Genomic DNA, 27,441 nt, shown 5'->3' on the forward strand with positions numbered 1-27,441 from the left:
AAAGTATAGAGGGGTGATGAACTCTCCATTTGTTTCCATGCGCATTTGCCTGCAAATATTATCCCCCATTATCTTAAAGATCTCTGCAACAGCATAGCCAACTGGGTGCTTTCAACTCTAGCTCTTCCTTTGACCACTATCAGTGTTTGTGTTCCTGTTTAAATAAGATAAGGAGGTTTTAAAAGAAAAAAAAGGAAAAAAAAAGGGAGGGGAGAGGGAGAGCAGAGCTGAATGCCTCATTTGGGTTGAAATTCTCATCCTGACTTTTTAAGAAGAGGGGGAGGAAAGAAGGGAATTTTTTTTTCCAGTGAATTTCATTGAAAGATTCTAGAATCTGTCTCCTTTTTAAAATCCTTTTTATTGACAAAAGTTGTGTTGGAGTAAAATCCACGGAAAGACCAAGAACAGGGGTTGAAAAATCTCCCCTCCAGAGGTTAAACCTTTCCCTCTCTGCTAGGTGGTTTCTTTTTTTTTTGTTTTTCTTTGCTTTGCCTTTGTCTGTGGCTTTCTCCTACTTGGCACCGAGAGAAGTCGCTGCATTTCTCCTTCACAGAATCAGTCACGCCGGCCCTAGGTTCACGCTGAGTATCTGTAAAGTTTTCCGAGCTAAAGGGAGTCACTTCTACAGCGTGTGTGGGGGTGGCGGGAGAGAGGTAGGGGTATCAGAAGCAACAGGGTCTCTGCCTCCGAGCTGCGGTGGCGGCTCTGTTCTGCTAAGCACTTGCAGGCTGTATAATTAACCGGGTAGGCAGTGAATTAAATCTTTGTAAAGCCCACTGAGTGGGGGGTTCCTGCAAGCTCTTTTCCAACCGGTCTCAGGCGGCTGGGATAACATCAGAAACAGCAGCAACAGCAGCAGCAGCAAGCAAAAAGGGGGAAGCCCACTGGACGCTGCAGGAGAACCAAGCCCCCGCTCGGTGCGAGTGCTCCCGCCGGCGGGGAGCTGCGGGCGGCCGATGGACAACCTCCGCGGGGCCCGGCCGCTGCGGCTGCTCTTGCTCCTGGCGCTGGTGCCTTCGCTCCGGGGCCAAGGTAAGTGCGGGGAGCGGCGCCGAGCCCATCAGCGGGCGTCCGCCGGGCTGGGCTGGGCTGCGCCGCGCCGCTCTCTCCCTCCGCCGCCGCCGCGGCCCCGGCGCCCGCGGGCCCGGCTCTGCCCCCGGGGCAGGCGGCGCGGGGTCCCGGACGCCCCGGCGGGCTGCGGGGCGCCGGCGCAGCCCCGCCTGGCCGGGAGGCTGCCGGCGGCGGGGCGGCTCGCCGGCCCCCGGGCTGGCTGCCCCGGCGGTGCCCGCTCCCCCTCCCGGGGCCGCGGGCGGCCGCGCTGCGAGCGGCGTCCCGTGGCTGCGGGGCGGGAGCGGGCCTACGGGGGACCGCGGGGCGGGAGCGGGCCCCCGGGGGATGGGGCAGCGGGGCGGCTGGGTTTCCCCTGATGTCCCCCCCCTTTCCCGTGCCCCTGGGCGTCCCGAACGGGCTTTAAAGCGCCGCTGCCATGTTCAAGTGAGCAGAAAGGCGTGGCGTGCACCGGCTCCGCCGCTGCCACCGCCGGCTCCCGCTCCCCCCCCGGGGCCGCTGCCACCCGAGCGGGTTAGCTCTGCTCCGGAGGGTCGAGACGAGGCTCCGCAGGGACGGGCTTTGCCGCTGGGAGTTGGTGAGTCGGTCCGTCGCGGCGCCGGGCTGCGCTGTCCGCCCGGCGGCTCCCTCCTCCTCCGGGGCCGGGCGTCCCGCGGGCCCCTGGCGGCGCAGCCGGCCGGGCCCCCGGGGGCGGCTCCGGGGCCTTTGCAGCGCGGTGTCCCGGGAACTGCGGCATGTCAGGGCGGTTGGCGCTGCCGCCCGCCGTTGCGCGGTGCCGGTCTGCAACGACAGGCGCCCGGCGGTGGGCGTCGGGCTCAAGCGCAGGCCGGCAAGGCGGTGTGTCCCGAAACCGGCGGTCAGGAGAGGTGTCAGGTCTGATCTGCTGGGGACCAAATTACGCCCCCCCAAAATGAGAAGCACGATCAACAGTTACTTGAAATCTCATTGGAGCGGGAGGGATAGGGAAGCACAAGATGCAGGCTTTTAAAGACAAAATGTGAAACATTTATGAATAATTCTGTGTGATGTGGTTGCTTTTGAAAGCAGGGATCTGGGTCTGGGCCATGAGTCCCCTGCCATACTGTGCACTTTTTTCCTGTTCTCTGATACTGTATAAAAAGAGGATATTATCTTGATTTAATTCGGTGTAGTAATCTGGCCTAAATGTAACTGGTAAGATATGACAAAGAAACTACTTTTCATATGGTGATAATGAATTTATCATAGCTAGCAGATAAATGACCTTTTCCTATTAGAGTCACCCCAAGGGGGGCATTCAGAGTTGAGGCTTGATTATGCTCTACTCCAGGCAAACGTTTACAAACATATGGTCTCTGGCCTGGGCCTAACAAAGGGAGACAAAAGCCAGTGAAGTAAATTATTTGTTACTATCACAGTATTTTGGCTCTTAGATTTTCATATAGCAGAGCACTTGTCAGAGATATCCTTCAAAATATTTGCTTTTGATAGACAGATGTTAGCCACTCCTTTTAAAGAAGGAGGGACAGAATAAAGGTTAGGAAAGCAACACTTAGTGCCAGAATCCCAAGATAGCTCCGGCTTTCTCTCAGACAACAGGGTACGTCAGCAAAACTGTGTCCAGTGAATGGACATAGTAATTTTAAGCATTCAACATTATTGTAAAACACTGAAGAATTTAATTTTGTAATCGCAGTGTACATTTAACCTTCCTTACTTGTCTACTTTTTAAAAAAAGATAAGTAATTACATACATAAGTTCAGGTTTTCAAAATTTTTTTAAATACAAAGTATAGCTGAATTTGGCAATAAAAGGTATATCAGGTTTTTATTCTCAAATAAAAATCCATACTCTAATTTCGCTGAGAATTTCTACGTCCTTAGAACTTTGAAAACAGTACACTGGATAAAATTAGATTTAAATGTCTAAAAGCAGATGAGGAACCTTGCTTAGCACACTACCTTTTGAAGAACAGAGTTTGCTCAGGTGAAATAACTACTAGTAATTAATAATGTAATAATCACTAGTAACTGTAATAGCTGTAAGAAAGATCATTATTTCACATGGCCATCCTTGTTTTGCAGGCAAATGAAGTAATTACCTTGTGAGATCATGTTGTTTAAGTGCAGGCTCTTTGGGGCAGAGCCTGTGATCCTCTCTGTGACTTTGCCTGGGGCAAAGCTGAGCTCCTAAGTGCTTTAGTGATACAATTGCCAAGTTACTAGGACAACATATTTCTGAAATAGAGCTTCCTCATAAGCTTGTTACCATCAGTTTTCTCAATTGCTTTTCCTTACTAATTAATTATAAAATCATCAGTATCTAGTAATTAAAGTTCTGATTCTGAAAAAACAGAAGGAACTGCCTTCAGTGGAACTACCCAGTGCATGTGAATATAGACATGCACATCATTCTTTGCAAGAGTAAGGGTCTTTAAAACCTTAGAAATTTCACAATGCAGCTTCGTTTTATTGTAAACATTGCATTTTTAAAAAACTTTTTTTGCTTATGATATGAACTACCATCTACTGAAGAAGATGAATTACATCATTATGCCCGGTCAGTGTATGAATAGTTCATCCTCTAGCTGTGTCTTTGGCGTGTCTTGGTACTACAGGCACAGACAGTTTAACTCACTAAACATCTGGAAACATGTCTATTCAGGGTGAGCTTATAGTTTGTAATAAAAAAAATGTTCCACTGACTTTGTGGAATGAGTTTTATTTTAAGATTATGATTTTTACATGTGCTTTTATAGCAGTAAATTTATAAGAAGTATATGGGTGGAGGTAGGACTTATAAAAGGCTAAATCCGTGCTTTCTTGCCTGCTATCATAGATAACATCTCCCAAAAAATCACATACTACCAAAAAATACAGTTCTAAAATATGAGTGCTATCTCTAAATTAGTTTTCAGTTGAGTTTCTTTTTAATAGTCCATTTTCAGACATGACATTTTATTGCAATCAGGGGAAGAGCAAGATGTTAAATTGTTTTTTGTGTGCGTAATTGAAAGCAGACACATTAGTGAAATCCAAGATGAAAATCCATAACTAGCTTATCAAGTTACTGCAGTGTATTTATACTATTCTGTCAGATTTCAGGCATTATCTAATAGCAGATCAATGTATTTTGAAAAGTTATTTATTTATTGTTGCACTTTAGCCCATTCTGCAAGTTTCAGATCACCTTTACATGTGGTTTTAATAAATAGTTGTGTTAAGACCAACTTGTTCTATAATGCTTTTATTAACGTTTTCTGAACTGCAAGATGGATCTTAGCCCTCTGGGACTTGTCAGAAATAGGGTTACCTGGGACCATAAAAAAAATTTTAAGTTTGGTTTAGTGAGTTATGGATAGATCTAAAGAAGTAGATGGCAAAATCAATTCAGTAAACAGAGAATATGAGTTTACTAGATGTAGTAAAATATCTGTAGAGAATAAAAGGGGATGAGACAAAGAAAGTCAAGAAAGACAGCTGAAATAAAAATTTAAAAAAATCAGGGCATGGGCAAGAATTTTAATGGTAGCATAAAGTAGTTTAGTATGAAACAGATAAACGAACAAAAGCTTTTGTGAAAGAGGTAGCAAAAAGTGGTGGTTGACAGTGACAGGGAATAAGGAAAATGACTAAAGTTAAGAAAGAACAAAACAAGCAGATTATTTTAGTCAGAATAGGCAAAAGTTTTTGTAAAGCACTCAGGAAATGTCAGGCACATATATTTATGTGTACATTCAATAGAAGGAAGTAGGCCAGGTGTTGAAATGTTAATAGTTAAGTCATCACATATAATTAAACTGGGAGAGTGGATAACATTTCTCCAAGATAAAATGTAGAAGTGGAGGCAGGAGATTGAGAAGACTACAGGGTGAGAAAGAGTAGAAAAATTGTCATAGAATCATAGAATCGTTTAGGTTGGAAAAAGACCTTTAAGATCATCGAGTCCAACCGTTACCCTAACACTGCCAAGTCCACCTCTAAACCATGTCCCTAAGCGCCACATCTGCATGCGTTTTAAATACCTCCAGGGATGGCGACTCAACCACTTCCCTGGGCAGCCTGTTCCAATGCTTGACAACCCTTTCAGTGAAGAAATTTTTCCTGATATCACTTAAACCTCCCCTGGTGCAACTTGAGGCCATTTCCTCTTGTCCTATCACTTGTTACTTGGGAGAAGAGACCGACCCCCACCTCTCTACAGCCTCCTTTCAGGTAGTTGTAGAGAGCGATAAGGTCTCCCCTCAGCCTCCTTTTCTCCAGGCTAAACAACCCCAGTTCCCTCAGCTGCTCCTCACAAGACTTGTGCTCTAGACCCTTCACCAGCTTCGCTGCCCTTCTCTGGACACGCTCCAGCACCTCAATGTCTTCCTGTAGGGAGGGGCCCAAAACTGAACGCAGTATTTGTCCACAAAGAAGTCAATGAAGGAGTCATCAGGAGCAAGAGGGAAAACAGTGGAAGAGGGCTCAAGAAACAAAAAGACAGAATATAAAGGAGAGGAAGGGTCAGTACAGATCAGTGAAGAGCCTTAGAAGAATGTAAAGAATTACTGTCCATAATATTTAGTGAGTAAAAATTAGTTTAGAAATGCTCAGAGTAATATCAGGTAAGTGGAGAAGGAACAGTCATAGTATCTGCAAAGAGGATGTACTGGGTAATTTACAGTGATGGAGAGTGCATACAGCAACGGAAAAATTGTGGCAGTAACCTGCCTGTTTATGAGACTGGGTGATGGTTCTTGTCCTGCTGAAATAATCTCTGGCAAGACACTGGGACAGTCTGGTAAAAGCTGTGTTGAAAGTCTTCTCTGATCAACAGGATGCAACAGTTCTAAAGAAGGATCTCTAGTGCTAATGCTTTCCTGAATACACTGGCACATCTTTGGCTAATGTAGCACCCACAAACGACCCACGTTGCACAAGGGTGTAAGATGTTCCCTGCTAAGGCTTCACTTTTGAGTCTAGTACTGTCAAAATCTGGACTGAGACCTTAAACTTAGTAATAAAGAAAGAAATACCTGAAAAAATCTTTTGTATCAATGCCAAAGTAAGTGTGTGGACATAGACATACTTTGTCTGGTATATTCCAGCTTTTTAGGGTGTTTCCTAGGACTTATGAAGCACTCAAGTGATATACCGTACAAATGCTACTAGCAGTACATCTGTTCAAAATATTACAATCTTCCAGCTTTGAAGCTCTTATCACTGACTAAATTCCAAACTCAGAGTACTGAGTTCTTCTAATATCAATACTACGGCAGAAAATCTGGAAGAGCTAGGTATCAGTTTGCAGCTCAATATACATAATTTCAATAATGAGGAAAATCTCATTGAAGAGGGAGTTTTAGTAATATATTCTCCAAAAGAAAACCTTTCCTAAATCATTGCTACATAAAATATATACAAAAAAATGGATCTTTATTTTCTCCCTGCTCTGTAAAGTCTGTGGTTTCTTCCATGTTCATTAGCTACTTGAACCTTGCTTGAGCATGTATATGTTTGATACTCTGAGATGTGCTGCTCTGTCATGTTCCCATATCCTTCCTATTTCAATTGCTTTAATTTAAAAAAAAATATATACTTGGACTCGATCCAAAGCTCTTTAAGGTCTGTCTAAAGACTCTCATTTACTACAGTACAATTTGAATCATGGCCTTTATACAAATGAACAGGACTAATAATAGATTAATTGTAACACCTTATATAAAACTTCCTAATCACACATTTTTTTAAGATTTGAAATAAGAAATCAAGATAAGATAAAAATTTGTTCTTAAATGGGAAAGAAGAAGTGCCACTTTAGGCTATCAACACCCTGTGAAGTAATTTCATTATTTGCATGATTTTTTCATAGGGGGAGTGTCGTGTTTTAACCCCAGCCGGCAACTAAGCACCACCCAGGCGCTTGCTCACTCCCCCCTGGTGGGATGGGGGAGAGAATCAGAAGAGTACAAGTGAGAGAACTCATGGGTTGAGATAAAGACAGTTTAATAAGTAAAGCAAAAGCCGCGCACGCAAGCAAAGCAAAACAAGGAATTCATTCACTCCTTCCCATGGGCAGGCAGGTGTTCAGCCATCTCCAGGAAAGCAGGGCTCCATCATGTGTAATGGTTACTGGGGAAGACAAACACCGTCACTCCAAACATCCCCCCCTTCTTTCTTCTTCCTCCAGCTTTATATACTGAGCATGATGTCATATGGTATGGAATAGCCCTTTGGTCAGTTTGGATCAACTATCTTGGCTGTGTCCCCTCCCAACTTCTTCTGCACCTGGCAGAGCATGGGAAGCTGAAAAGTCCTTGACTCGTGCAGCAACAACTAAAACATCAGTGTGTTATCAACACTGTTTTCAGCACAAATCCAAAACACAGCCCCATACTAGCTACTATAAAGCAAATTAACTCTATCCCAGCCAAAACCAGCACAGGGAGGAGTGGAGGACAAAATTTAGCATGTGCTTGTCAGAAGGAGCAGTTCCTGTTCCTTCCAATTATGAGTCTTTTTTGTAGGTCCACCCATGTCATCTTGGTGAGACTGGGTTCTTTAGGCCACCTGTGTCCATCAGAGCTGTGAATGCACCCTTGTTTTTCATGTTCTTGCGAGTATGTAAAGTCTAGGACAGCCATTACTTACACTGGGCTGTTTATATGGTGCTGACTCGGTGGGCTCCAGTATTAAAATTCTCCCAATTTCTTCATGTCTTCTAGAAATCTTCAGAACAGCCTCAGTCTTCTAGTCTTAGTATCTTTCAAACTCCAGCCTCCTCACAGAATTCTAAAAAATAACCTATCCAGAAGGATGAGAAAATTCAAGTTAATTTTTTCACAGAAAAGACATCCACATGAAGTAGCAGTCTTCAGATACCTAGAAGGTTGTTGAAGTGTGTCAGAGCCTCTGTATAAGAGGTAGTAACAAAAGAACGGATTTAAATGGGCTTTTGGAGTGGACAGTGAGAAAATATATTATTAAAAATTCCCTATCATTAGGAACATTGAAGCACAAGAGCACGTTGCTTAGAGGTGTTGTGGAATCAGCCTCACTTGATACTGTTTTGAACAACTAAATAGAAATCTTCCTAGAACTGACCAAATTTTATCAGTTCTGCCTGAGAGTAGTGGGTAGGAGAAGATAACCTCTTGAGGGCTCCTATATCCCCATCTTCTGTGGTATTTTGATATGTATATAGGATGCCTTATAGTCTTCCCACAATAGGTGGAGTCTTCTTTTCTAATTTTTTAGTAGCCAGTTGCCTTTTTTTTGAAAGATTTTTTTATTAGACCTGAGGCAAAATAAAAAAGCACTTACTTTCCCCACCAGAGAAAATAAGACATGTTGCAATATAGCATTGCCTCCCTTCGGCTTCTTTTATAAACTGCAAACAGACACCTCATAAAATGAGGTTTGGCCATATCTGAAAAATCCCCCTAATTGTGTGATGGCCACTGCTGGTGCTACCAGAGCCACATTCCCTGTAAGTGAGTGTTCTCCAGACCTAGGAAAATTTCCAGTAAAAAGTTGGCTGTTTTAAAACCAACCACAAAACACACTAACATACCAGGCATTTCCTTTAGGGTGCTGCTAGTTTAGTGAGCATGCTAACTGGGTTTCTTCAGAGATTTCAGCTACCCTGAAATAATCACACTCAGCTGAGAATTCATCTGAAGGTAAAGGTTCAAACCCTTTAAGCCTATTTAGGGACAATATCATATTTCTTAGCAGCACAGGAACTGTGAGTGATTGTCTGTCAGTCCAATAAAGATCCAATATGACCTCCACACTTGGGAGAGAGAAGCACCATTGCCATAGGCCCTCTTTGAGGGCAAAGAGTAGTCTAGAGCAGGACCGGAGAGGGACAGCTGGTGTTGAACACAGCCTTGCAGACTGCAGCAGATGTGTTGGAGACCGGCTCGTGCTGTTGTGGGGATTACAAGAGAGGGCATTCTGGCTCCGGGTTTTATGCATTTGTTATGAAGTTCAAGCTGGTATATTCTTTCAGGGAACCTGTAAGAACAACCTAGTGGAAGGACTAAGAATAGCTTACTGTCCAAAGGGGACTAATGCTGCAGCTCAGCTGTGTCTATTCATCTTACCCCATCAGTATATTGGCATATTTGATGTACAGTCTTGGGGTAAACAAGCATGTCTATGCAGAAAAAGAAAAGCTCCTATTCACTTCACTTCTTTCTCTGCATATAAAATGGAGGAGGGGCATCGTCATTCCAACTGCAGTTTGAAGAGATCCAGCAAATACCTCATCTCAGATGGAGAATGGTGATGCTTTCCTGCATCGCTCCATTACTCCCAATTCAAAGCATTTGTTTCAGGGAATCATGCAGCCAGATTTTCTGTTGTATGTTTTTCTCTTTCATAGTTTCAGGTCTCCTCTACCTTTTCCTCTACTCTATGTGCCTAATCCCTAGGCTTACACACAAGATCAAGATGCAACAAGGCTGTACTTATCATGTTAGTCTATTACCAGTTGGACCTTTGAAGTCAGCTGGCTTCCCTCTTGTCTAAACATGTCTCTGGGTCTATTTGATGCTGTAAGTGGCCAGCCAGAGTGCACTTGCATTGCCAGAAACAGCATTTCCACAGTTTGTTGTAAGGACAGCCAAAAAATCAAGACTACAAATCCCAGCTGCCAGCAGTTGACTGCCATCTCTGCTACAAAGGCAGCTGACTTGTCCACCTAATATTAGCCAGGTGTCATTGTTTCAAGAACAATTGGTTCGGCATAGCAGATCAGGCCAAGCACACTTTGTCTGCCCTGAACCTATAGCACAGTGGAGCCTTGGCCAAAGGGATATGCAGTTGCTCTGGTTTTGTGTCAGAAAAGTACAGATGTAAAGGGAGGTTGGAAGACAAAAAATGTGATCCTGAATAATACAGATGGCCGATCTGTCATTTTGAGGATCAAATTCTGTATATAGACTTACTTTTTTTTTTCCAGCTGACAGTTAGATGGATGAGCATCACTAGTAAGAGAGTTTTCTTGACAGGACAAGAAAGGTTTCGTCAGAAAGGTATGCTGTGAGAGCTGAAAGTATTTTTCTTACTGGAAACCTAAGCCAGTGCATGTCTGTTGTAAGCATGAGTTCCAGAAATTCTGGATGACATACTGTTACTGAAACGTGTTGGACTAGTGCTGAGCTTTCACAGAGTCCATCTGCTGCCTGTATCTGCATATGCTGAGAGGTGATAATCATGTTCTGTTTTCTCACATTCCATAGCGCTGAGTCTCTTACAGAGTAAATCGAGTGAAGGGCAAGACCTGCACCACATTTTACAAACGTAGTCAATTAATGGGCTTAAAAGTTTGAAAACCTCTTAATAAGGATGTGTAACTTTGACCCCTTGACCTGGACTCACTTCCAAATCCATACCCAACTATAGCTGGTTATATGGGCTGGGAAGTCGATGAATTTGACGGTCGCATCACTTATTGCACTGAAGAACTGGAAAGCTTTACTAGCACTACCTTGGTAAGCCCACCTAGGCTCAGATGTAGCTTTGGTTTGATATTATCATCAGCTTTATAACTGTTCCATAGATCAGCACTGAGTAATGAACAGCTATCCAATCCTGGATTGTACATAGGCTTTTCCATCGTCAGCATCTGTACAAAATAGCTGCTGTTGTAGATTGTTACTTAAAAAAATCTGTCCCTTTTTGGTCTAGCTGGAATGCTACTGCCATGAAAATTATCCAGTCCTTTTTACTTCTGCTTATTTTTTGCACAATTCCCAGAAACAATTCAGGGTTTCTTATTCCAGGAATCATGCTTTTGGGTAACATTCTTAAGCTTATCTTTCTTTTGCAGAAAATATTCACTGTAGCAGCTGAATAAGCAATTATTACATCATAGAAGTCTAAGGTTATACGGATTTTAACCGCATTTCTTGCTTTGAACTCCCACACAGCATGGCAATCCTGTTAAGATTAGCAAACTACCTTTTTTTAAAACAACCATATGCTTGTACGCATTTTGTCTATGTAAGCATAGTTCATAGCTAGCACATGAATGCATCATGTGCAAAAAATGTTTTCATTTGTGCGACCTTTAATCACTTCTTATCTGATAGGTCTTCTTCATGACAGCTTTTTAAAATTAGAGATCTGAGTTCCAGCTGTGTTTCTACTGTCCTCTTCCCAAGACTCCTGAAATCTCTCTTAAAATACTACATATACCACCTTAACATCAGGACAGGCATTCTCGCTGTTGTACTAACACAACTCAGGTTCTTTTGGATGCCCTGCTGCACACGCTTTTTTACAGGGACAAAGTAGTGATGAAGCTGCAATTTGATTTTATCCAAAATAGACTTGGATTTTCTCAATTAGTCAATTAGCATGCAAAATTACTTTATCTGAGTGAAAAGGAAGTAAACATGCTACCGTCTTAACAGATCTCGGGTTTATCTTCATATTTTTCTGTCTCGTGATACCAAAAAGCTGAACAATTGCTTCACAAACTTACACAATGGACCAGGCAGTGTATTCCTGCATGTTACAACTTTCCTGTAGGGTTTCTCCCTCCAAATAAAAGGGCACATTTCAGCTGAACACAGACAATATCAACAACCTTTCCCAGAAGTGTTTTGTCTCTCAGATGCCTGAGATTTCTCTGGCTGATTTGCATGAAACATTATGCACTTGGCAAAACAGTTGAAGGGGCACCAGGTTCAGAGGAGCAGTACTGTAATTCCTGTTCGATCCTCTTTGGCACTCCAGCGCTGAGGGGTGCCACGAGCCCGTCAACTGCAGTAAAAGACACATGGTCACATTCAGAGAAAAAAGAACCATCACTTTCTGCACAGTAAATGAGATTCTTCAAGATGTCGTAATCAAAGCAGTTTCTACCATCTGCTTTCCACTATCCCTTCCTTTCAGACACCCTGCATTGTGAACTTCTAGTTAGGAGAAACTGAGGAGAGGCCATGGCCACCCCATGCTGTTGAGGGTGTAAGGAGGCACAAACGGCCTCAGTGTGAACTGCTTGCCCAATGATTTCCAACTGGGAGACACATGAATACGCACATGGACAGTTGAATCCACAACACTGGAGAATACAGTTATGAGACGATAAGTCTGTCCTGTTTCTAAATACTCATTAACAACTCTTGATGCCAAAATAGTCAGAATCGATTCCGGTGCAATCAGGAGTTGAAACCCAGGCTGTGAGACATATATTTTCTGAGATTTTGAGAGAGTAGACATTTGTCCACGAATGACCACTTTTAAAAGCAAACTGCAAAGCCAAGCTAGAGAAAATGTTTTTCACTGTTTTATTGTTATGTTTTAGAATAATGGCCTTGAGGGTGGAGTCCTTTTTTTACTGCTTGTTTTTCACTTCCCTCGACTCTCAAGAGATTTTTGGCAGGATCTTTGGAGGATATGAATTGTGATGTCACCAAAAAAATGAGCCTGGACCACAGTTCTCCCTCAACAAACTATCCAAAATCCTTCTTTGTCTGGATGCACTCTTACAGACGAACTTGCATAGCTTGGCCTGCTTTGAATTCTTGAGTTATTTGGTTGGAGTAGAGGTGCGTTGCCAGACCTGGGAGGGAAGAACTGGTGTCCAGAGCCAGGGATTGTCCTTCTGGGGAGGAACTTGGCTAAAGACCCATTTGTACAAAGCCCTGCAAAAACCTGCAGCCAGCTCTGCACTTCAGTTAGATGTGTATCATTTTTCAACACGGTTAAGATTAATTGCAGACAACAGCACTAAAAATACAGCTATTTGTAACACATTGTATGAAATTTGATGCATATAATGTTTGTTAGCAGTGCACTGGCAGACAGAGCGCACCAGACAGGGTCCCTATTCCCAAAGAAGAGATCAGACACAAATTCATGTCTTTCACTACAGGCAGATACTTATTTACAAGACTGATTTTCTCTGTAGCATTATGAACTACAATTAGCTTTCAGACACTGGCATGAATTCGGGACACACTGAGGAATTCAAGAGAAGTATTGCCTTGACTTCATAATGACAGAATTTTGATGATTAGTTTGGGTATGTAAGAAAGACTAGAAGGATGACCTGGGTCATAGAGTACAGAGGTTATAAACTAACATTTAATGTAATTCCATTTATAATTATAATTATTTTCTTATTTAAAAATGTCTGGTTTACTTGATCCCATAATTCTGATTATTGTTTACTGCTGTAATATTTGTTGACAGGAACCACATCCTTTCACAAGCTTTACTTATCTAGGCTTAAAATGGTCTATTTCTTCCAGTTTCTCCTGATACAATAGGGCTTTGATTCCCCTGACCATCCTTCTAGCCTTTCTTTACACATTTTCCATTCTGATGTAATCTTTCCTGAAGAGGGATAGCCAGAATTATGCTCAGTACTCCAGAGCTTTGCACTAGGAGACTGTAGAATTGATAACTACCTTAAGAGTACCTACCTTAAGATGACTGGTGCATCCTAAAATCTCATTTAACACTTTCCTTTTTGCTTTGAATTGTTGGATTATAATCACCAGTCGGGAATATAGGTTGTTCCCTGCAAACAGCTGAGTTGCTGGAGGGGGTTATCTTCTCTACTTGCTTTCAGCTGCTTTTTACTTTCCCACATATGAAGATCTGCCAGTTGAGGTACTTAAGTAAACTCTGTCTGATGTGCGTCAAAGTAAGTGTGATCATGAACAGGTTAAATAATATTTCTGCTTATTTTGATAACCACAACAGGTTAGGAGGTGGATACATGGACAGATGGAAGGAGGCGGTAACCCCCATACATCAGGAGCACCAGGGGAACAACAGCTTTGTAACTGGTATAGGGAGAGCCAGAGGAGACAGATGCTTGTCCTTAGTAGACTCTGCAGGAAGTAATTTGTGAAGAAGGATGGTCTTGGATATAATGCTGCTGCTTATTGGATTTTGCTCCCTTTAGATGTGCTTGGAGCAAAACTAAGAATGAGACAGTCATGTGAGGCATTCTATGATCTGGTGGAGAGAGATGGTCTGGGGATGACCTGGTGTGCACTCCTTGTTCTGCCACCAGCTTGCTGTGTAATTTGGGCGAGTTATTTCATCCTTCTGTACTTTAGCTTCTCCATCAAAAAGAAGTAAATGAGATTTGCCTTCCTCTGTGCAGCACAGCGACCTATAGGTGAAAGGGTTTACTTATTTTTCATTAAGTAATCAGTCACAGAATAATTTTGGTTGGAAGGGACCTCTTGAGATAATCCAGTGTTTGAACACTCTCACAGTAAAGAAGCGTTTTCTTCTGTGCAGATGGAACTTCATATGGTATACTTTGTGCCAGTTGCCTCTAGTCCTGTCAGTGGACACTATTGAGAGGAGTCTGGCTCCCTCTTTTTCATCCCCTTCCATCAGGTATTTATAGACATCGATCAGATCCCCCTGAGCCTTCTTTTCTCCAGGCTAAACAGTCTCAGCCTCTCCTCATATGAAACATACTCCAGTGCATAAATCATCTTGGTGGCCCAGCACTGGTCTCACTCCAGTAAGTCCATATCTTTCTTGAACCAGGGATCCCAGGACTGGACACAGCAGTCCAGGTGTGGCTTCATTGGTCCTGAGCAGAGGGGAAGGATTACCTCCCTCAACCTGCTGCCAGTGCTCTGTCTAATGCAGCCCAAGATGGTGTTGGCCACCTTTGCTGCAAAGGTGCATTGCTGGCTCATGATCAACTTGGTGTCCACCAGGACACTCAGGTCCTTCTCTGTAGAGCTGTTTTCCAGCTGGTAAGCCCCCAGTGTGTACTGGTGCATAGGGTTTATTCCTCCCCAGATGCAGGACTTCCGCATTTTCCTTTGCTGAACTTCATGAGGTTCCTCACTGCCCATTTCTCCAGCCTGTTGAGATCCCTCTCGATGGCAGCGCAACCGTCTGGTGCATCAGCAGCTCCTCCCAGTTTTGTATCATCTGTGAACTTGTTGAGGATGCAGTCTTTCCCAGTGTCCACGTCATTAATGAAGATGCTGAACAGTGTTGGAACCAGTATTGACCCCTGAGGTACACCACTAATGACTTGCCTCCAGCTGGACTTTGTGCCACTGATCACACCCCTCTGGGCCTGGCCACTCAGCCAGTTTTCAGTCCCCCTCACTGTCCACTTACCTAACCTGTACACTGCCAGCTTGTCTATGAGGGTATTACAGGAGACAGTGTCAAAAGCCTTACTGATGTCAAGGTAAACAACATCCACTGCTCTCCCCTCCTCCACGAAGCTAGCCACTTCATTGTAGAAGGCTATGAGGTTGGTTAAGCATGATATCCCCTTCATAAATCCAGTCTGACTTCTCCTGATCACCTTCTTGTCCTTCATGTGTTTGGACATTGTTTCCAGGAGGATTTTCACCATGACCTTCCCAGACAGTGAGAAGAGGTTGACCAACCTGTAGTTTCCCAGAGCTTATCTCTCGTCCTTCTTGAAGACAGGGTGGCATTTTTTCTCCTCCGTTCTTCAGGAACTTCTCTCATTTGCATAACCTCTCAAAGATGATCGTGAGTAGCCTGGCAAGACATCAGCCAGCTCCCTCAACGCTTGGGGGTGCAGCCTGTCAGGGCCATCAGTCAAAAAACTTATGAAACAAAAGGAAAACATTAGAAAGCTGTCTCTCTTGATAACCAGATGTTTTTTTACACAGATTGCATATTTGTTATACAAGGAGCTGTTCAGTGTCCGGACCACAAGATAATTAATAGGAAAATGTGACTCATGTTTTATTCCAAGTTCTGATACACCTGCTGTGCAGTGAACTTTTGCACTTGGAGTATGAAGCAAACCTGTAGTGCTTGTCAGTTCATTAACAGTATTTAGTTTTATTAAATTGGAGACTATTGCAAAAATCATACTCCGCACAAATAATTACCTTCAGTTTGCTTTTCCGTTTAGTTTCAGGGTTGGTATCAGTTGATATCTCTATTAATTTTTCTTTTTTAGGTTATGTGGTCAAAATACCATATACCTGTCTGTCTCTCTGTACAATACTTCTGCATTTACAGACATACTTTTGAGTAAAACAGATTAATTGGATAATAACCTCAGGAAAAAATAGTTCTGCAAATTAACTTGTAATGATACTCATCTGTCTTGCATATCAGACAGTTATTTGATTTATCCTGTATTCTTCTGGATTTTAAAAGGTTGCTTGTTGCTGCTGCTGCTTTTGATAATAAAGGAGTGCAACCCAACAGATCCTTTTAGGACTCTATCTAAACTGTTTTCTGCTCGAGTATCAGACCCTAGGCTGTGTCTTTATGTGGAAGGTTAAGGGAAACTGCAGTTTGCTTCATTGAGGAAGGAATACCTCCAGCACTTGGGCTGATTTCAAGGTGCTAACAGGTGCTTCATTTGGCCATGGCTGCCTTTTGGATGGGTGCACTATTCTGTGTGTAGATTAGGGAGGGGAAAACGAACTGACTCTCTTTTGTTCTTTTTTTAACTGGCAGATGCAATACCATTTACTAAGGTTGTATTAAATGTATATTTTTTCTTCTTTCTTTCCTCATTTCTGCAGATCTTTCAATGGAAGAATGCTGTGACAAGGGTATTGAATGGGCAAATAAAAACAGAATATGTACTTCTCTACCATTAATATCCGAGGCCAGAGAATGCAGGTATATAGTTATGTATTATATTTTAAACTATAGTTTATATTTTTATGTAAAACTATGGGAATGGCAAGTATGAAAGCTGATTTAGAAGATGAAGCACCCAGCTCTTAAATGCAAGTTTTTCAAATCCACATCTAGCCTTGGGGAGTACCTACTGAGTACCTACTTTTCTTCCATTACGTCCTTTAAATTTTTGCTGTTGGTCTATCGTAGAGTCACACAGCTCTAATCTGTTTGGCATGTACTGTCTTTTAGTCAGAAGTTTTTCCACTGTACTCTACTCACAGGGCTTGGACTCTGCCTACAGTCAATACATCTCAGCATGGCTCCCCTAATGTCAGCAAAGCTTCTTCAGTTTATACCGATTGTGAATCTAGCCTAACGATGGTCCAAATTCTTAGGCAAAAGTTTATCAAGAAACACAACAGATCCTGTACATGAATAATCTATGGATTGCATACATACATATGTATGTATGTAAGACAGCCTTTTAAAACTGTTTCTCCTGTGTGGTGCCACACAGATAATTGTCCTGCGGTTCTCAGTTGAATTGCTGGATGGGGGAACTTAAAGCTTTAGTCAAGGAGATTCCTAGTTATGTAGAGTGTCTGACTTCTGTCATACGTATTTGACCGTAGAAAATAGTAGCCTTTAGTTAATAAATAGATTTCTTAATTCTACTGACATTTAATAGGATACAAATTTCTATTATGTAATCTAGCAAATGAAATAATGAAGTTAAATGTTAAAATTATTTGCAGAGTAATATTTTGGTTATACTGAATCTCTTATATGGTTGGGGCATTCATATGTTTTATGTCTGTGATAGTTTGTGTTACTTTTGCTGTTAAATACACCTGTTACATTTAATTTGTGGAGCTAACAATTTGTGATTGGTAGTCTGAGGGGCAGTTGTGTAGTCAATCAGGAGCTGGTAGAAGGCCAGGACTTACGTAAAGTTGATAAGGGGGATTCAGACCGGAATGTGGAATGTCTAATTAAAACTATTGTCCTTGGGAAGTGAAACACATCCTGGAGAAGTATGTAAGCTAATTAAGATGTTTTGGGAACAATCTGAAGCTACTAGGGGAAGTGTGATAAGAAGCACCCTTACTGTCCTCATTATAATACCGAAAGTCACACCCCTTGAGCTGGAGACCCCGGCCCAAGCAGAGTCACCTCACCTTTGGGCATGCGTAAAATATTAAAGTAATACTGTAGCTTTAAGAATAAGACGAGAAAATATAGACCAATAGAAAACTGCTTTACGTAATTACTTATGCATATGTATAACTAGACTGTATAAATACTATACCTGTATGAATGAGCGGGAGGCTAGCTTTGTGGAACTACCACCTAGCACCCGGTCTTGTGCAAAACTTGAAATAAACTGATATCTCGGCTCTGTGTGCGTATTGGGTGTTGCACACTGGGTAACGAACTCCGTTTGTGAGACGACAGTTTCACAGAGGACTTCATATTTAAAACACGTTACATTGCTCCCCTCTATCTTTTCAAATGGATTTCAAAGTGATTTAACCTTGCTAATTGTAGAAGTGTTGGATTGATCTTTATTACGGAAAGAATGTGTCTTGCAGGCAAGTCTGTCCATGTTTTCTGACTTTTGTGTTTATATTGGCATAGAAAGCAGTCTCTTACGCAGAAGAATTGACAGATAGGTCTTAAATCCCAATTTAGGAAATACTTGAAGAGTCAGAAGAATTACAGACAAAACAGAGGCAGGAAAAACAGGAAACTAAGTCTATTGAACGATCTGGGAGAGAGAATCTTGATGATTTAATGATAATTTGATTAATGTGAGTTGCGATTCTGCTGTACATGTACTTTATTCTGTTAAAGATTGTCATTTTAGAGTCTTTAGGACTTCACAGGAACTGAAAAAAGCTTACTAATACTTCATCTAGCTTTTATGCATAACTGACGTAATTAAGAAAATCATAGTGATGTAATGGTAAATCAGAAGTGGGTAAATGCACATATTCTGTGAGAGGCGCGAGCTCTTATTGGCAAAAAACAGTGGATAAATTCAGTTCAGTTGCATTCATGACTGTACGATAAATAATCATAGCCCCCCCAAACATTGGCTTCACTATAAAAATGAGTAAGTAAAATCGCCACCTTTGACTACTTTGTTTAATGGCAATATTGTTTTACTCCAGTTACGATTGCAAACTGGCATATCTGTGAGAGGTTCAGAAAAATCACTTTATGATGCCATTTCAGACACAAAAGTAAGGGCCAAATTCTACTCCCATTTGCTGGTGTAACTGGAGCCAGAATGAACAGTGAGAGAGCATGATTCCCTTTGCAAGCACGTGAGGGTAATGCCACTGATTTTGTACATTTATTCCTACAGCACAGAGATGCAAGCAAAACCAAAATCAGGTTAATTGCACTTGCTGAGATCTAGGCAGGTGAGAATATAGCACAGGATTGGTTACAGATTTTCAAAAGAACTTGCTTCCTATTTAGACACCTACCTGCAGTGGGAGCTGCTGGGGGCCAGATACCTGTCATTTATGTGGTCGCTTCAACCCCAGCTGGGATCTTTTGACTGTCTAGTGCAGAACAGTTTGGGCAGTGTAGATCGTCTGACTTTGAGTGCTCTAAAAAACCATGGTCTCTTGGGTGTACAAACCCATATGACTTCATGCCAGAGGGAGCTCTGTTTGCCCTGTATATTTCAGCTTGGGTTTGCAAGGTTAGCAGTTGAATGCAAGGGAAAAATATGCTGTGAAGTGAGCAGATTTGATGAAGTTACTGAAGTAAAAAATGATTTTGCAGTTACATTGCAAAGACCATGCAACAGAGAACGGGTTGGATGTGAGTACTTTCCCCAACACGCATTACAAGAATTTACATGCTGGTTTTGAACCCTCTGCTTAGAATAGCAATAACATAACGGCATCTCAGATTCAGTCCTTCCCTCAAAGCAAGCCCACTGCTAGAGTTTCTTTTGCTTTTCTAATCACCCTTTCTTTTGTTCGTGGAGGAACAAGCTGTGTTAGGGAATTAGAGATGCACCCACTTGACCTTTTCCCAGCCATTTAAAGCACATTCATAGTAATCAAGAAGGGTTTCCACGCAAACACTGACATTCTCGTATCTGCCGTGCATCCTGGAAACAAGCTGACAGTTCTGGGTTTCAACGTGCTTTTAGGATCCTTCCCCCAAAGTCTCTTGTGGTTCTTGAGGGACTTGCCATCCGTGTGAGCATCACTTGCTGAATATGGTACAGTTCATACTGCAGATGTGCTCACTTTCTTGTCCTACACCACAGGTGAGCCAGCCCTCTGTCTGAAGTTCACATGAATTCGTGAGATCCATCTGGGTACTGTTACTCAGTTCCATTTAAGTTGAAACAAGGCTCCTGTCTTAATGTCCAGTCATGTCTGCAATCTCTTATTCTGGTTGCTTGTCCCACAAATGAGTATACCTCATTGTATTATCACTCTGGAAAATGACAGTATTTTTCTCTGTGTCTTCATGACTCAGTAAATATGAGTGTAAAGTTTTAATGAATGATATCTTTGGCTGTCATAACAGCAGCTTTTTGTCCATTCATCCATTTTCTTGTGATGTGGTTAAACTCACAGCAGCTGGAAACAGCTGCCATTTATTTTTGGAACTCAACCTGCCCAGTAAATCTTCTTCCTTTCAAAGTGAAGAGTTTCCCCTGCCCAGAGCTCTTAGCAAGTGAACTTAATCCCTGGGCCAGAAACAGCATATCTCCATATGAGAATTGCATGCCTTTAGCAATGTGTAAAGTCTTCTTGGAGTTACATTGGGAATAACATTATTTATTATTAGTGTTGCAAAAAGGCATAAAAGAAGAAGCTACAAAACACTGCTAGGTGCTGTGCAAAACCAGAACAAAAAGGTGATCTGTGTTCCCAAGCAGAGACAAGTGGCAGCACTTGGATACAGATTCAGACGGGAACACAAGGAAAGAATAAGACAAGAGTGTTCGGAGTGATAGGCACCAGATGCTTAACTGCTGATAGATGTTTATTGAGTTATGCCATTTTAAGTCTGGAAGAGCCTGAGATTTTGGACATCAAAGTTGTGACAGTTTTATGTCTGATAAAGCTGTTTAAAGTTATTTTTGGAGAAGTTGTCTTTATTAATTATTATCTCTTCGCTGTAGCCTGCTAAGTGTGCCTCACAGTCACTCAGATTTTTGGCTTCACAGTCAGAGGGATAGAAGAACAGTCTGCTATGTTGTCAGGGTTTTATTGCCACTCATTTAGGACAACTTGCTTACTTCACTTTGTGAATAGTGTCAAACTCAGTCCTTTCTCTGCCACAGCGTTATCAATATTGTTTCTCTACATAATATATGATATCAGTATAATTTTACCCTTTACCTTCAAGAAAACTTTTATTAAGTAAACTCCAAAATTGTTTATGGATTATAGCTGATGAATTTAGAGGTTTGTTGAATCAATTATTTTTACTTGAGTCCCTTGCTAATTTATAACACATGTTCAAATATATATATTTTCATTGCTGAGGCACTTTCTTGTTTTCATTTGTCATTTTGTGTCATAATAGCAGATCTTGCTCTTGCTCTTAATTTTCTTAAGTTCATTTCTGTTGCATGTTAAACTGCAAACTGAAGGGACTAAGGGTGGAAGACCCAGCTTGTGTTTGCAAAATAATTCTGGAGTGGAATCATTCCCTTTATAATTTTAGTATTTTTTGTCAAAGGCCTTCCACTGTGCACATGAATAGCACTGACATAGTTTGAAGACAGGCTAATAAGTAGAAGGAGAGAGGCAGAGGGTAATGAAATTAGGCTGACAACAAAGACATTGTTTTCAGAGTAAAGTTAAATTTTAATGCTTTTATGGAAAGAAATGAAAGGAAAAATAGGTGGTTACGAAATCTATGCTGGTTTGGGAGTGCATCCTCTGGGAAGGAGAATAATAAATGTGAAAGGACTGTGGAGGTAGATGGACATGCAGCTTTTCAGCTGGAAATTTATTCCATGAAAATCTGTAACATTGGTTAAATTTTAACAGAAAGTAAAAGTGAGAATATAAAACATGATTTCTTAACTTGATTTATAATCAAATTACCTAGTAATGAAGTAACTTTAATTGTAGATCAGCATCTGCAACAAAGAATAAGGATTTTTTAAATGTCTGAGTGATTTCTGTTGACTAGTGAGCCATGAATAAAACTCATCTTTCAGAGAAACCAGAAAATGCATGATTTTACATGAAATATCCTGCGTGAATGTCAGTTATGAGGCCTCATGCTCCTAGAGATTCTGTATTTAGTGTTTTAAGATTTCAGACATATTGTAAATACCTATTTATGTCAATAAAGTTCTGTTGCGCTGTTTTAACTGAAAATCAGAATATGGCAGATAAGGAAGAAGTAGCCTTTGGCTTTTTTAATTATTAGGAGTAATTAAAAAAAAAACACAGGGAGGTACTCCTCTACTTTCTCTTTTTTTAGAGACCAATATTGTAAGCATGACCAGTAGTGTAGAGGTGAAATTAATAGGAATGCTACACAGGAAGAATTGAAAGGTTTTACGCAAAGAGACAAATCTAGATGTCCTGTTAGCCATTAGAGATGGCTCCTTTGCTCTGCTGTGAAGTAGCAAGTGGGTGTGTATTATATTAGGGTCTAAGCCAGGGAGACACACACAACTTAGCAAAGACAGGGAGAGAGACTCTTCATCTCAAAAGTCTTGGAGTCTGAAGAGCTTGTGGTGGTATGCTCTAGCGACCATCAGCACGTGGTGTGCACAGCTGGTGTGCAAAGGGAAAAGGATGGTCAGCTGGGCAGGCTAAGTTGCAGCTGGAAGACCAGTACCATGCAGATTTTTCTAGCATTTTTCTCTGCCATCTTTGAAGGTTTTCTACCTCTGTTACAGCCACACAAGAGTTTACAGCCTCAAGCAATATTTGCTACCAGTGCAGCTTCACTGTAGGATTTGGGCAATGAAGTGTGATTTTATTGTTGTTGTTCTGAAAATGAACAAATGGTATTTTAATCTAGTATTCAATTGATTTTTAATTCCTTATTACAGTTGGGGTGGGCCACATGACTTATGAATACAGCTGTGGGAAGCATTTTAAGAAACTTTTTTGTTTTGGTTGAAATTGCCAATTTGTCAGAGATTTCAAAGAGGTGACTTGTATTTGAAAAAAAAAGCCACACTGGAAATGGAACAGATCTACTGAAAGACTGCTGGTGTTTGTTTGTTTGTCTGTGGCTAACATATCTAGCTCCTCAACAGGACTTGGAGGGCTGAAGGAGCTGGAAAGTCTCAGCTCCCACACTCTTGGGCTTGAAGTTCAGGTTTTACAGGCTTCCAAAGTCCTGACAGTCAGACCACCCCAGAGCTGGGCAGGGAATGGAAATTCTGCTTTGGAGGGAATTTCAGCAACAAAAAAGTCACATATTCTTCCAAACTGGAACTAAAACAAATATCAAAACCTTCAAATATTCTGCCAAATAAAGTTACTGTCCTGGGCTTAACTTCTTGCTATGACTTTAGACTCTATTTTTGAATAATTTGTTCATTAACTTATCCTAGTTTTTGTTCCTATGCATTGAAATCTCATAGCTGTTTTTGTCCAAGTCAGAACTGCACAGTCAGACCATTACAGAATCCAGGAAAGAAGAATCGGGAATCTTCCGGAATGTAGCTTGACAACCTCGCCTCACCAATATGCACAGAGATGCAGAATCTGAGCCCACTACCCACGTGTCCCCTGCTTTTAGTGAGCTGGACTGGATGGCCTGGCCTTAGAGCTGAGGGAGTCCCTTACGCTGCCTGGGAGCTGAAAGCTCATCCTATGGTCATTGAGAGCAGGGAAGCTCCTCCAGAGGTGATGCATCTTATCTCAGATGACAGGAATCCACTTATCTCAGATGACAGGAGGAGAAGCCTGTAGTTCAGTGGTGCAACTAACCCACCCCACTTCTTTATACTTCCAAAATATCCAACAGTGTAAATAAAGGATTTTTAAGAGTAAAGGGTTTGCTGAATATCTTTATATAATTTTATGTATTTCTAGGTAACCCTTGAAAAGATTTTACTCATCTGTTCAAATAACTAGAGTTGAGGAAAAAAAAAGGTGAATACTCTTGACAGCAAAGAGAATGCGTTCAGTGTTGCTAGTCTGTAAGATGTATAAGGTTTCTGATGCTGATGGGTATAAAAGTGCATTTATAGGGTTTTTCTGTGCATTTCTTATAGAGCTCTAACATATCAGGGCATCCCTTTTAGGTGCCCCTGTTTTTTGTAGAATTGCTTGGATTGCCTTTGGCATAGTTTCCTTTCCCCCTAGCAACTCAGGTAACATTATTCTTAGTGAAATTGAGTTATCACAAAACACATGGATATGTTTATATCCTTGTATGTGTAATCTGATTTGTTACTCCTCTTTAACTTTTTTCTCTGTTTCCCAGTGTCTATTACAGGAGGTAGTGGTGGAAGAGCTTTAAATACCAAGGTCCACCCACAATGCTACCCAACAAGGCAGAGTTGCATGTAAAAAGAGAGTGGAGAGAGGGGAGATATCTCCTTGCATGGGCTTTGCTTGCAAGTGGCAGTAGCAACAGGAGTGGAGGAGTTTAAAGCCTCTTCACACAGATTATTTTCCACAGGAAGGAGTTTTCAATTTATTCACTGAAACTGAGATAAAATAGAATGATTTTATGAGCAGTGGAAGTAACAAAGCTGTTTCCTGTAGATTTATATCCTGTCTCCTCTCCACATCTTCCTGCCCTGTAATACTGTTCTTCTCTCCCTTGTCTTTCTTCACCTCTTGCTTGCAATACACTCTGTTTCTCACTGTGAATTTCCTCAGTATCTTCACGTCTCCCCATATCTCCAGTTGTCCCACAGAGCAACACTATGAGCATCCTTCAACATGCCGTACCTGTTTGAGCAAGAGGCATCAGGTGCCAGGGTTGACTGCCCATAGGATTGCAGGCTCTCAAAGTGTCCAGGGCCTGTCTTCTCCCTTCTATTAGCCGGAGCACTGATTTGGTTCTTGCCATCCTCTGTTCAGTCACCAGCTGTCACAAAACATGCAAGAATGCAAGTCCTGGAGACCTTGAGCCTTGTGGCAAATGTGGTTGAAGTTATATATTTGCTTAAAAAAATTGTTAGTCCAGACTGCAAGGTAGACAGGCAGTTAAACTGTATTAAACATATGACCTTAACTGTATTAAACATATCATCTAGACATTCTGCCTTAGAGAATAGATAATATTTTTACTTTGTAACTAAAATGCATGCCCACAGGAACCTCTTTCCATGAGACTAGTATGAGTACTAGTTGTCCAAACTTTCGTTATCTGTTCTTTACCTATATGTGACTTTCTTCTCCCATTGCTTCCATCCTTTTGTCAGCATGACTCAGGTACAGTGCTGCCACAGCCAGCTGGAGAAGCAGTACTGTTCAGATGGGATTGAATTTGCCAACGTTCGTGAGGAGTGTGACTCACATACTGGTGAAAATTCCGCCTGTGAAGCTGAATACTTTAAGGTGAGACATTAGAGCTACTCCTGTTCATCTTTAAGAAATGGTATTGACTGTCTAGACTGGTATTAAGGGTTGACCCTGAAGGTCACCATATTCCGTTTGATGCACATAAACAGTTTTTTCCCACCTACACCTCGTGTCTCTGTTAAGGCTGTCCACTTTGTGCTTCTTTGAGAGAAACACTTCCTTGCTGAGTGAAGCAGACTGTCTCATTACATTTTAGCAAAGGCAGAGGGTTGAATGCAAAAGGGCAGAAAGTCTTGAACGGGTAATTGGCTAGGAAACTATTTTTGCATGAAGAGAAGACATCAAAACTGTAGGAAGGGATGGGTGAGAAACTCAGCCTTATTTCAGACTTTAGCTTTCATTAGAGCTTCATGGCCTAAGGTCAAACTCAGTGGTTTTCAGTATTGGTGGTCCAAAGGGGTAGGACTGAAGTTAATCCTCTCAGCATACTTATAATTCCAGCTTGTGTACATGGCCTTAGTTAACATGACTTTGATTTACGATTGAATGGAGGCATCTGTAAGCTTGTGATAATAGCATGTGGTATTAGAATAAAAATGCCTGTCGTTGCCATCTTTAGTTAATTTGTGCCCTGCCCTCTACCTTTGTTACTATCTTTGTCTCTCCTTTCGTGAAAGCCAGCATGTTCCTACCACACTGCAGAGTGGTTTTGGAAGAAAGTTCCACCAGTAAGATCATGACCTTGTCCATGACCCAGTCATGAACAGCTCTGGTCCTATTACGGATTTATTTCAGTGGTCATGAACATAGATGAGAGTCATTTTACTTCTGCCCCCTGCCAAAGATACTGAATGTTTTGGTTCATTCAGTTAAAAAAAATCTACTGTATAGAAGATAGCAGACAACATCTGACTTACAAGTTGCGTATCTCTCCAAAATGCCGGGTTGATCATGTTCCTGGCAGTAGGATGCTGCTGATGCCAGGGCTGCGAAGTAATCCACGTTCTCACTGTGAGTAGAAGAAAGGTAACACATGCTGATGAGGTTGGCATTGTTGCGTTGTCACAAACTTGTCTGCATGTGCACCGTGATTTTGTCCCACAGTAGAGCGTGTCCCACAGAGGAGACATATCTCACCTGTTGACCACGGCCAGGGTATGCCCTGCTCCTGGCGTGGAGATTCCTCTCTGCAGCCGGTACTGTTAGAAGCCTGTCCACCCCAGTCTAGATGTGGCATGAAAAAATATTTAGTCCTCTGTGTCAGTATTTTGAAGGGCTATGAACAGATGAACAAGGACTCTGATGGCAAGTACTCTGCAGATTCAAGTGCTTGCTACCAGAGACAGGTTTATAACAGCAGCACTATTTTAAACACATGCCACGGGACAACTCTAAAACAGAATGCAACTGTTCAAGGAAACCCACTTTCCCATCAATTGACTGATGTTTCCCTATGTGGGCTTGTCAGCATGAGGAAGAAGAGTTAATGATGTTGTTTTTTAAAATGGCCAGACTTCTTTAAAGATGGCAGATTTTCATGGTGACAGCTGTATTATTAAATAAAATGGACTAGGGCTTGATCTCTGGCCCTGAGAATAAATGGCTCAGCACAGCTCATGTCATGTAACTGATGTCTTTCTCCTGCAAAACACAGTGCATGAGGGGTGTTGGGAACACTCGCTGGCCTGTGCTAAGCCCAAAATATGCTTCAGCATTGTCTGAGGATGTTAGTTGCCATTAGAGCTTGCTAATATTTAAATATTACAGACAATTGCGGGACAATGCCTGAGCCCATATTCTGTCTCTGTTTAATTTACTATAAACATAGTCAGTGTTATTTAATCTTTGTGAGCCACGTTCTGCCCCCCCCGCCGAGTATCCTACACTTAATAATTGTACTGAGGTAACTGTAGGAGTATCTTTGTAGATAATCTCTTTAATCCATGATGGACATAGATGATTTATGATCTAATATCAGTGAACAATTATCATTTCTTTTGTTGAATACATCTTTAATCTGATGACCTTGAGACATACAATTTGTCTGGCTATTGTTCCCTGCTGTGGTGAACTTTTACATTCACACCAAGCCCATCTCACATGGGCTTGAATCTCATTTTGCCTAAGTTGGTCTGTTTTAATTTAGCTTAGGTAGCATGGGAAATCTTTTGGATCCTCTTTGCCTCCTTCAAGGAAGCAGAAAGAGTTATTTAGTAATTCAATTAGTAGGATTAATCACAGCACTTTGCAGCAAATGAGGCAGCTAATCTTTCTTTTGAATCCA

At 41.7% G+C, this 27,441-nt stretch overlaps 1 protein-coding gene across 4 annotated transcripts in view; it reads left to right on the forward strand.

Moving 5' to 3' along the window:
- The first annotated feature begins 321 nt into the window (after window positions 1-321).
- The window catches only part of FBLN1 (fibulin 1), an 85,587-nt gene continuing 58,467 nt past the window's right edge, over window positions 322-27,441 (forward strand). Inside the window, exons 1-3 of one of the 4 annotated variants that reach the window (XM_072876304.1) lie at window positions 322-1,032; window positions 16,557-16,656; window positions 25,058-25,193. In XM_072876304.1, the coding sequence (XP_072732405.1) occupies window positions 957-1,032; window positions 16,557-16,656; window positions 25,058-25,193 (312 nt within the window). In that variant the 5' untranslated portion in view covers window positions 322-956. Of the gene's footprint in view, window positions 1,033-1,362; window positions 1,646-16,556; window positions 16,657-25,057; window positions 25,194-27,441 lie in introns of those variants that run through there. The other 3 variants (XM_072876294.1, XM_072876308.1, XM_072876289.1) reach the window with 3 other exon arrangements.

This window comes from Ciconia boyciana, chromosome 1, assembly GCF_034638445.1.
Source record: "Ciconia boyciana chromosome 1, ASM3463844v1, whole genome shotgun sequence".
NCBI lineage: Eukaryota > Metazoa > Chordata > Aves > Ciconiiformes > Ciconiidae > Ciconia > Ciconia boyciana.